Source organism: Phocoena phocoena, chromosome 14, assembly GCF_963924675.1.
Source record: "Phocoena phocoena chromosome 14, mPhoPho1.1, whole genome shotgun sequence".
Taxonomy (NCBI): domain Eukaryota; kingdom Metazoa; phylum Chordata; class Mammalia; order Artiodactyla; family Phocoenidae; genus Phocoena; species Phocoena phocoena.
Genome location: NC_089232.1, coordinates 39,013,446 through 39,025,715, shown reverse-complemented (window position 1 = coordinate 39,025,715; position 12,270 = coordinate 39,013,446). Strand labels below are relative to the sequence as shown.

Here is a 12,270-nt window from a genome sequence, read left to right as displayed (position 1 = left end):
AATAAATGGCATGTTAATACCATTCCTTTATTTTACTTAAGGGTTTTTAAGGTGTGTAGCTCTTAGGTAGTGAAACAGTGGCATGTTGCATTCAGAAGCATGCTGAAGTGAGGGCGAGTTGGCTGTATTGTTATGCTTCTCCCTGCAGCAGTTACGCACTTCAGGGTGGTGAGGATTGAAAAGTCTAAGGAAAAAGGTACTTTTTGGACTGCCACTATGCTTCTAATGAAATAGAATATAATGGATGTAAGTATGTTCCCCCAGTTTTCTCATTACTTTCATCTGAGAAGACTTGAAGCAAGGTATGTAAACAAATAAAAAGTCATCACAATCAGTTTAATTAAGTGCACAGAATAGCAATCAGTCATGTCAATAAAAATAAAACAATTATTTTTACATCAAGTGTGCTTTATTTCCTCCACAGGTATTCTGTTAAATAAAGCACCATTTATATACTGCCAGGCCACAGCTAAAGAGGATTCTTTACAGAATCAAATTTCTTGTGGTTGTTCCGTATACAAGTAAACTTAATTTTGATAATAAGAACCACAGCGATCAGAGGCAATCTGCCTCTCTTATAAGGTACAAAACTGGCACAGAGGACACCATATTATACACAGTAAAAATGCTGTTAAGTTTAAATTACATTGTACAGGGCCGGGGAACCCTGTTCCTCCCAGACAGCCATATTAAATGAAAGCCACTACAGTGAACTCTTAATTACATAAAACATATTCATTATCTGATTGCCCTTTAGAAAGTATACTGAAGATGCAAATTGTTTCATCTGAAGTTCTGCCTGACCAAGAATTAAGCCTATAAATCTATCTTGCCATTCAAGCAGAGAGCACTGGACGAACTGAAGCACAAAAACAGAAATAAGCAAAAACTTATACATTGGGGGTGAGGGGTGACCTTAAAAGTAGACATGCTACATCTAATGTCAAGAAGCAGCTTGGTTTCCTTTGCCAGATATCCTCGTGACCACATGGATTGTAGATTCAATGGTCCTACACAGGGTATCTAAAATGTCGTGCTGCTGCATGTGACTAAAGAGTCCTCTGGAATGGCCACAACTGAGTGATAAAGCAGCCTCAGGGTCCTGGGAGGGCAAAGCTTGACCGTCACAGCTTCTCAAGTCAGCTAAGTCAGACAGAACTGCAGAGAGAGAAGTCGAAGGGAACTCGGACTCTTCCTCAGCAAGGTTAGAATCCTTGGAACAGTGGAGGTCTTTGAATTCTTTACAGTCTTCAAATCTAACGTTGGTGGACTGTTCTTCTGCATGCTGTGACCTGATATTTGACGTGTCTTCTGAAAACGAAGATGGAACTTCCATTCGGTATTCTTTAACAGAACTATTTTCAGGGGAAGGAAGATCTTGCTCAGTTCCTGGGTCGATAATTGAGGAGTCTCTTGTCTCATTGTCTGAAGTGCTAGTTGGGGTCAGGACCTCCCTGGTGTCTGTTTTCACGTCACCGATGCAGCTGTCTACAGTGTGCTCCTCGTCACTGCTAACGCGCCTTCTTTTAACAGGAGTTGCCCCTTCATCATCTGTGAAAAGGAACATCAAAACAAATTCTCTGAAAGGAGTCATTTAAGAGCATGCTGGGGGTGGTTGTGGGAATTCTGGTTTTTAGCATTTATATTCAGGAGGCTTACACAGCTATTGTAAAGTCAGTATTCTTCCCTTCTCCCACCCTAAAGTCAATATTTTATTAGTCCATAAAGCTAACCTTTAGTTTTTCTTTCTTTGGCTTCTTGCTCTTGGAGTGAGTTTCTCTGCTGCAGACAAGTCCTGCATTTGCTTAAAAGCTCTTGCAGAGTAGGAATTAGAGCTGGGTTTAATTGTTTGGGAGTGTGTACCGACAGGAGCAAAGCAAGTGCCCGCAAGTCCTACAGAAATCCAGATAGGAACACTTCAAATTCCAAAGCCAGCATTACAACCGTTAACAGTTTAAATGCACATACATGTTTACTTTTCCAGGAATCCATCCTGGTTCCTCTGGTATTGTTAGAAGAATGTTAAAACTAGAAAGCCAGTGTTATGATACTACTATTTATATTTCATTGGTTCTAGGTCACTAATACCATTATTTCATGCACCACACCACTAATTAAGTCTGACTGAAGACCCAAATAGTGTTTTCTGAAAATGGAAAAGGCCGGGGGGGGGGGGGGGGGATTACACAGGAATTTAAAAAGCAAACCCTGAATGATCCATGAGCAATTTAAATTTAGGCCTCATTAATCTAGGAGTCAGTTTTACTTGGTTTCTGGTGGATGTCATAAGGTCTTCCTCACTTAGCTCTGTAATCCGTTCTGGCATCTAAGCATTTCGTTACTTGGGAGGCTGCTGCTGGACGTGTGCAAGCACGTTTCCAGGGTGTTTCATTATTCCGTGACATGGCTTTCGTGGGAGTCTATAGAAGGCAACCGATTCCCTAGTTTTAACTGGCTTTATATGCAGATTACTAATCTGACTTTCAGTTACTTATGAGTCGCAGGCACTAACAAACATCACAGTTAACATTTCAAAAAATGTGAGAAAGTAGTGGTCATTGCCCTTAGCATTTAATGATATTAGCTCATGTCTTCTAAGGTAACAGAAAGTGTGTGCTACATACAGAAAAGGCAGAGTGAGCACATTTTTATTTGGTTAGTTTTTTCATCATATGTGACTTCCAGAGTTTGAATAATAAAGTTATGTATATAGTAAAATCATACAAAGGCCAAATTTACAGTTGATTTAAGGAAAGTTCTGAAGCACATGACTTCCCTTGCATAGTTCTTACCCCATTTAAAGCAGCACTTGCTTTGGAAATTTCAACTCTGTTGGTGAAATCAGACTGCAGGTTCTGATACTGATTTATCAAGTTTGTAATAAGGGTGCTGATCAAATTGGCACAGTTTGCTTCAGAAAACACCTGACCTTGAACCTGAAAAAGATGATTAAGAAAAATCTCCAAAAGACCAACACAATGAAAGCACAATCACTAACTAACTGGAAGTAACACGCTGAGTTTCCAACTTGTGACATACCTTTAGAAGAAAGTGTGTCATGAATGTGTAGACAATGTTGTTGTTCAGGAAAGTTCTTTCATCCATTAGGATACATTTTATATATTCTGCAAAAACGGGATCTTCACACAAAAGCTTGATGCAGTTTTTTGACATAGCCGACTGAAGTGGGGAAAAGAAGCACTGATTGGTTGAGCACTGAAATAACTGCAAATCTTAAATACACTGCTCGTGATATACGTCCGAAGTCATTTAACATCCTACTGGAAAAGCCACTTTTTTTTTTTTTTTGGCTGCAGCTTGCGGGATCTTTAGTTCCCCGACCCGGGCCCTCAGCAAGTACAGAGTCCTAACAATGGATCACCAGGGAATTCCCAGAAAAGCCACTTTTACTTCATTCTACTAAATTTTCAGTCACGGCAACTGTCCTCCCAATAAATTAAAATATTACTAACTTGGACTTAAATGGGTGACACAGAAGAGACCTGTAAAAAGTCTGAATGGCAAAACAACAAATATGTTTTTATAAGAAATGCAGCTTTATTATCTAGCATTAAGAGTTAATAAGGACTGGACAAATAAGACTAACAAATAGGATGATGTTTTTGAGGAAAATTAATAGATAACCAAATGACCCATAGAGAAAAGACAAATTTTAAGAATTAGATTTACTCCCTAAAATGAGTTAAAACTTTCACTATATAATCTCATTAACAATAGTAATTTGGTAAATACCCTTCCGCCCCATAAATATCACAAAGGTAAACAGCACACCTCTTTTCCTAATAATCTCAAACAGAATTAGTGGGTCCCAAAATATGGAAATTGTACTAAAATTTGGTTTTCCTGTTTTCAAATGGTCATGGCTCTTAAACACAAGTAGTATGTCTTTGAGTAAATATATTCCCTAGATTATTTATGTGTGTTTTAATAATAGATCATTTATATGGAAGAAAAATGGACTGTTTAAAAAAAATAGGACAAAGTTTAGATAATATGTACATCTACATACTTATATATTTTATTAGAGTAAGCACTGTGGTAAGTAAACTGCTCAAGGTCACCCAAGAAATTAGGAGTCAAGTAGGACCAGCACCCAGGTCTTCAGATCCTTGGTGTCAGGAAAACCTGCCTTATTCTACTGGTCGTAGTCTCTGCCTGCTGCCTATATTTCTTGCACAGCACAGACGCTTCTATAGGGCTGGTAGGGGCACTGAAGCCTCAGATGGTGTGACTTTAAGGGAAGTTCTGGGGGTGATGAATTCTGTGGGAAAAAGTCAAGAGAGTAGTACAGTGCAGAAGCAGATAAAGCAACAGGGAAGCAAGAGGCAGTGGCACAGTACAGAAACCAAAAAAAGCAGCTCCCTAAATCAAGAAGAATGAAGAGAGAGCAGCAAGTGGCCAAGGGGTGGGGGCGGGGGGGAGCAAGAGATTTGTTGCAAATTACTGAATAAACCACTCAGCTCAAAAGTCAACCAGCAAGTTGTTTTCTGAATGTTTACTAAGTACTAAACCATTTTAAGTATACTAGCCTATCAAAGATTCCTAGTATAGAAAACAAAATGAAATTTCTATAGGAATAGAGATGACGCAGAGGAGTTCATGGTTTGGGACAAGGAGGCAGAGAAGCAACTACAGTATCATGTGACTCACATCCATTAGGAGAATATCCAGAGCACAACTGCCTGGGCAGGAGACTGGACCAGACTCAAAAGTATTCCAGATGCTAAATGTGTGTAAAGGTTTATGCCAAAGGAATTAATCAACTCATCTTCTGGGAATGGGGAGATGCACTCAGGCAAGAGATCAACAGTTTTTTTCAGGGCCTGAAGAGAGTGGGGATTCCTTATGCCTGATCCAAGGAATGAGCCAAACCTTAGGATCAATCTGATTTCTTCCCCTCTCCCCACCATTCTCCCTCCACAATTTAACAAGCATTATTTAGGTGCCCACTTTAAGGGGTTGGCTCTTGGACTTAAGGTAGGAAGGTTACGGTTACAGTGTTTTCTGTTCTCAGTGAGATTGCTGATAAGAAAATAAGTGCATCAGACTTAAAAAACTGCTCTGAGGTAACAGGTAAGCGAGAGGTAAAGGACAGAATGCTGAAATGGTTTCTGCTAGAGCTTTTGGAATGGTGGAGGGGAGAAGAAATAGATGGGGGAGGTGAAGGAGCGCAAGAAGTGGCTTATATGCCTTCTTGCCCTAATATCTCTCCCTGTTTCAGACTTTCACCACAACTGTTTATATTGGCCTTTAAACGAGAAACTTTACTATAAACAGCTTGTCTGAAATACCCTTTGTGATACAAATATTACAGATATAAAAAACTTCAAAGGGCAACTCGATGCCAAATGCTTAACAGTTATTTCCATTAATAGTATTTTACCTACCAAGATTCGAAAACATCCCCAATTTCCGGCCAGTTTTCAACCCAGTGTTCCTAAAATCACCGACCATGTGGTCGGATGAGATGAAAGACCAGGTCATCTAAAACTCATTTTCTTTACCTGAGTCTGGCATAGCTCAGTCCAAAGTTTGGGGAACAGTGCAAGATGAAGTGGCAAGCCTTCATAGGCAACTAGGACACCTAATATTTGAAAAGAAATCAGAATAGGTTATAATTATAAATTACACTACTGAGATATTAAACTCTGTAGGTATAATAATATAGCTATTTCCAGTCATAACTGCATATTTTCTACGTTTTAGAAATACATAAAATACTTAAAGGGGAAGAATTCATCTCAATGTTTTAACCAGTGAAATATTTTAGAGTGCAGTACACTTTGACTTTATTTATATATATCCCATACCTCATTCCCAGAAGGACCTGCAAACAACTTAAACCAATTCTGCTTTTTGAGAATTAGAACTTTATCTGGGACAATGTAATAAAAGTTACTGCAAGTGGCTCCAAAGTTTTCTTGGATTAAGGTACCACTCTGCATATTTAGATCATATTACATGGAATACCTAGACTACAGTGGAGGGGCAGGGTGCACGTTCAAACAGAGGATGTGAAGAATTAGAAAACATATCATTCTTTCCTCTTTTATCTCATTTCTCCAAAGATAAAGCGAATTACCTTTATAGTAGATTTAGGTAAATTCTGCTCTAACAGCTTCTAGCCTTGTCCCCAGGATCTTTTGGGTGGATCATACTTAGCTGTTATATGTCAGCATCCTATTTGGAACGTCTAAGGTTTCAACCTTTCCTCTTCTTGACTATTACAGATATCAAGTATGTCCTTAAGAAATTTGTTCCCCTACCCTCTGCCCTTCTAGCTCTCTCAAAGCACAGAAGTTGTAATGCCACAGTCAGTTGTAAGTAAATTTTCCATCCTCCAACACTCCCACCCCCCAGGGAAAGTATAATCATGGAGGAGAAATAAAATACAAGTTATCCTCTTCCAGTTAAGAAAAAAATTAGGAGTAACACCTGAAGTTGGCAAACCTTTTTGGTAAATGGCCAAATAGTCATTACAGGTTTCCCCCGATTAGGAGTAATCAGCTTTCATAAGCTGAAACAGCATAAAGTGAAAAAGCAATTACCTTTTTCCATTAAAGCAAAAATCCTCTTTGGATTTCATTTGGTTAGCAAAAAGAGGTAGTAATGTAGGTATGTCATAAAAGTGCAGTGGCATAAAGCAAACTTTTCAAACTTGGCAGGTACCTGTATTTTAGACTTTGCTGGCTGTTTAAGTCTGTTGCAATTACTCCACAGACAACACCAAATGAATGGGTGTGGCTGTCTTTCAATAAAACATTCTTTAAGAAGACTGAAAGTTGAATCTCATGTAATTTTCATGTATATCACAAAATAGAATGTAGTTTTTAAAAAAAAACATTTAAAATTATAAAAACTCTTCTTAACTTGCAGGTAGCTCATTGGTTGTACAGAAACAGGCAGCATGCAGGCTATCGTTTGCCTCTATATTAGACCATGGGTTTGGGAAAATCTTAGGGAAATCAGATCAGTCACCAATTTTGTCATCGAAGGATACCTAGACTCTCTTTTGCGGGAAAGCCTATTTTTCTTTATTTTCCTGTCAAGATTAATTCCTTTGTAAAGACCCAAGGAAAGTAATACCCTAATCTGGTTTGGATTGGAGGCATTTACCCATCATAAGATCACAATACACATAAGCAAACAAGCGCATGTCATCAACACTGCTGGCTACAGGGAAGAAAGTTCCTATGTTCCCATGTCTCTGCATAATTACCCATAAAAGTAGAGCAGGGGTTGGCCATATGGCCCACGGCCCACTGCAAAAATAGTCTGCCAACCCCTGAACTAGGGGCTGCTCTGACATAAACCCTCCCATGTGAAAGCAGGCTTCATACTACAATTTAAGATCCTCTAGACTTTATCCACCACCACCCCCGACATTATCCTCAAAGTAAAACAGTCTTTATTCCTATTTTCCACAACTACTAAAAAGCTAGCACTACCACAACAAACAAACAAAACACGGAGGCCTTCTATGATCTCAGACTGTTTTCAGGTAATACTCTGATTCAAATATATTTTACAAGTGAAGAACAAAATAAACATACTAACATCTATTGTGCTAGGTACGTCAGATAATCACATTTAATTTTCTCATCAAATTTGGAAGGCATTATGTTTTCCTCATTTAGCCCGCGTTTCTGGATGAGGAAATTAGGCTCAGAGAGATCACATAATCTGCTGTTTCATCCCAGAAGCTAGTGAGTGATACAGTTGTATCTACCCCAGATTTATCTGATTCTAAAGCCCATAATCTTTTCAATAATCAGTGTTTCCCCAAACTTTAGTCATTTCATGTATCATTTTCATGACTGTTTTCATATCTGTCCATCACCTGTACTGTTTACTTGATACTGTTCTTTAGATTGACTCAGAGAGGCTAATACTACATTAGCCTTGTCTTCGGCAATATAACATCCAGGAAAATCATGCATTTGGTGTACAAGTTATTTATTTTTGTAATAAGTAAGATCTATTCACATTTATTAACATGAAAATTATTTTCCCTGGGCCATCCTGTACACTACACTCCGGAAAACACTGTGCCACCCATGGTGAGCTAAAGACACCTCTTTCACAGTCCTACCTATTCCCTATCTGACCTGCACCTCCTTTAGAAGGAAGGCCATCCCTTCAGAGTAGAAGTTTCAGTTTCTTTCCAGCATTTTCACAAAGCACTGAGGATAAGGAGTATGTTGGCTCTGTTGACTTAAGGTAGAGGCCAATGCCATTCTATTCTACACACTCCTCCAATACCTTCTGGGGTGTCACTTACTGGGTGCAAAGCACAGGGAGATGCAATCACCAGCATTCGCAGGCACAATTCCACGCCTTACCTCAGTAAACAGGATGGGCAGGCCTAAAACATCCTGGCTCCTATATCACTTATCCTTCTTCATCCTGTGACTTCAGGCATCCTTAACAATAGGGTCCTTACCCCACCCTGTTCCCACCCATAGAGGAACTAATAAGCAATAATGAAAAGCTGTTCCAAACATATTGCTTCCTCAACAGAAGCACCTTATACTGCAGAAGCGGCTGAGTGTATTTTTAAAAGAAAAATCTTTTAAAAACTGTTTTTGTAGGTAAAATGGTAATTCAGATGATTGCTGTGAGGATGAAATATTTTATATGTATATTTACTAGTTAGGGTTTCTCCTATCTGAATTGTGTTATGATTCTTTGTCCAGCTTTCTATAGGAGTATTTATCCCATCCAAGCATTATCCATGGGAAGTGAGAGCTTCGGCCTTAGAATATCACATCTGATTCTTCTAATTCCCCTATTTCTGACTTCATACCCACTGAGCAACCTATTATTGTTTATTCAGCTTCCCATGTAGGTTACTGGAAAAAAATCTGCTGGCCCTACCACGTAACATTCAGATCCCTGTGCCAATTCTTCTTTGTAAATTAACAAACTGGTAACCAACCCCTAAATTATATGTATGTCTATTAAATGTAATTACCATATATAACCTAGGATAAATGGATTTGCCCTTGGTGGATGGGTAAAAGCTGGTTTCCTATGTGTACTGAATGATTGGCACTTGTTTGAAGTATATTCATCCTAAGAAGCCTTTTGGGAAACAGCTAACCAGCTGTTTCTCCAATCAGTACCACCTTGATATCACAAAAAGCTGAAACATGAACAAGAGCTGTGCTTTTTATAATATGAATTTTTAATCTGTTTACTTCTATCAACTATGTTAATTTTTTAATTATAGAGATTTTGAAGATTATGGATTTTCTAGGTACATCATGTTACTTGCAAAAAATCTTTCACTTACTAATGCATTAAGAAAACTTTCAAAAACTAATGTCAAAAAATAAAAAAAACCCAAAAAACAAAAGAAAAACTAATATCAAATAGTAAAGGTGATATTCTTGTTTTGTCCCTAAAAATGAAAATTAAATGATGAAATCTAGGGATTTGTTATTTATTTTAATTTTACTTGCACATCTTGTTAATCTGCATGTGAACTATGGTACCTAAAAAATTTGGTACGATTAGGGTTTGCAGTACCAATTTTCTATGTTTTGAAAAAAATTTTTTTCCTCAAATATAAAACCAATGCATGAACATTACAAATAATTTAAATCTTCTAGATATTTAACCTAGAAAATAAAAGCATTCCATAATTTTATCCTTATACAGTTAAGATTATAATCCTCCATTTTTTTTTTACATGTACTGATTTCTTCCCCCTTGTTTATAAGAATGTGGTTATATTCTATATGTTTTCCAATTTGCTTTTTTCATGTGAAACAAGGTCAATTCCTATCTTTTTATTTTAAAGACTATATAATACAAATGAACTATGTTTTACTTAATTAGGCTTCTATTGATAGACATTTCAGTTGTTTCCAGTTTTACCCAATACAAACCAATTGAAAATAAACATCCTATGTATGTTATTGTACACTTTTATGAGTAGATTTAGGGTGGTTTCCTAGATCTGGTACTGCTGGGGCAAAGGGCACAAACCATCTAAACTGCCTCTCCAAATTGACCCCATTATAAGATCTCCTCTTTCCCCAAACTGTGTAAGTATGCATATCATCTAAACTTCATCTCATAGTTGGGGGGGAAAAAAAAGAGAAATAATTGTTGTTTGCTTTCTTTATTAGTAAGGATTGGCAACTTCTCATATGGTTACCAAACATTTATTGTGTGTGTGTGCGCGCGTGTGTGCACATGTGTACTGCCTTCTTCATGTCCTTTGCTTTTTTTATGTTCTTTACCATCTTGCTGAATCCTAAAAACTCTCTGTACATTGGCCATTGGCACTACTAGCCATTTATCTGTTAAGAATGCAAATATTTTCCCCATTAGCTGTTTGTATTTTAATTCAATTTATGGCATTTTCAACATGTAGTACTTCCAATTTTTATGCAGTCAAAAATTTCAATTTATTTTATTGTTTCTGGGTTTCGTGTCCTGCTTAACACAGTCCTTCAAATCTCAAGGTGGTATCCATATGATCCTATGTTTTTTCTTTAATATTTCTAGGATTTTATTTTTCACAATTAAATATTTAATCCTCCTAGGATGTATTTTGGTCTAAGAAGCAAAGAAGATATTACTCTTGCCTTTCCTTTCCCAGACAGCTAGCCAATTGTCTCAATATTACCCATTTTCCACTACTCTGATATGTCTGTCACCTTTGTTATCTATCAAATCCTTGTGTATCCTTATGTTTGTTCTGGGGCTGTTTTTCCACTGTTCTACTTATGTGCTTCCATATCTGCATCATGTGGTTTTAATCATTAGATTTACAGTCATTCCCTGGGTATTCATGGAGGATTGGTTCCAGGAGCCCCGGATGCTGAATATCCTTATATAAAATGGTAATACAATGACTGTAGTGTAAATTTCAATCCACAGTTGGTCCTCCGAGAATATGGAGGATATTTACATAAGAAAGGGAGAAAATAAACCAATACTTGCTGTTTTTATGCAAAAAAATGAATAAAATTGATGGTGGGCATGTCTGTGAGTGAAACAGTGATGTATACACCTTTTTGATATTGCTTTGAATTGTGAACTATGTATTAAATACCAAAAAATTTTTTTAAAAATTACTCTTATCTTTAGTAAGTATTCTGGAAATCAATAGTGCCAGTAATCTGGCACTATTCTTCTTTTGCAAAATTTTTCTGGCTAAAAATTGGCTCTTTTTAAATATCAAAATACTGCGGTCTCAAGACACACTAGTATTTCACATGGCAGTCAGCAGCTTTGTTCACATTCCCGGAATTCTCTTCCCACTTTTTCTCTGTCTCCCCTAACCCTATGCCTGACTGTCCTCACTTCAAGAGCACTTCAACGCTCCCTTTGTTTACTATTTAGGACCTGCAACTCTATCCCCTGTAATTCTAATCTACAATTATTGTGTAATTCCTTTTTATCCCCCTAACAAATCTTAAAATCTACTCAGTTACCCATGTAAGAATTACCATAAAGACTTTTCATCAAATCTGGAATGACTTGCGATCTAATACAGGTCTTGAGACACTTCTACCTACAGTCATGATATTCTGGCCCTTGGACCACCTAGCCTTAAGACTCAAATGATTAAGGACATAACCAGTTTAAGCTTACCCTTCCCTCTCTTGTTGCCAAATATAATTTCTTGAAGAAACTATATACAAATTAAAACTCCCTATCAACTCTCTGCTTCCCATCACAGTCGTTAATGTGGGCTTTGCTTTCTCAAGCTCTTTCCTAGTGGCCTCTCCTTGTAAACAGTCATTTCAGCTAGAAGAGAGAGTTACTTTCAAACACTGGGACATAATTCTTCCATTTGTAAGAAGCATAAGCACTGCTTTTAGGTCTCTGTTTTACTTCATATCTAAAACAATGTCCAATTTTCTACATTAACTAAGATATAACCATGAAAAAATTTTTTTCCTGCTCAATTTTTTAAGGTTTTGGTTTATATCTAGAGCTGTCCTATGCAATACAGTAGCCACCAGCCACATCTGGCTATTTAAAATTAATCTGGTTAAAATAAAAAATTCACCTCCTTAATCACATTTCAAGCTCTCAACACTCACATATGGCCAGTGGCTATCACACTGTGGATGGTGATGTAGCTGGAGAATATTTCCATCCTGGTAGAAAGTTCTAAAGAATAGTGCTTATGTAGAGAACCAAACAACACGAGCCAGCACAACTGTGCTTCCTGAGTATAAGTGATGAGAGCATAAAATATTATGGAAGTTGATTCAGCTAATATGG

At 37.4% G+C, this 12,270-nt stretch overlaps 1 protein-coding gene across 1 annotated transcript in view; it reads right to left on the bottom strand.

Moving 5' to 3' along the window:
- Window positions 1-943: 943 nt before the first annotated feature.
- USP34 (ubiquitin specific peptidase 34) overlaps window positions 944-12,270 on the bottom strand; it is a 184,399-nt gene continuing 173,072 nt past the window's right edge. Inside the window, 5 exon segments of the mRNA XM_065891660.1 lie at window positions 944-1,551; window positions 1,734-1,893; window positions 2,793-2,936; window positions 3,040-3,180; window positions 5,526-5,605. Coding sequence (XP_065747732.1) covers window positions 944-1,551; window positions 1,734-1,893; window positions 2,793-2,936; window positions 3,040-3,180; window positions 5,526-5,605 — 1,133 coding nt within the window.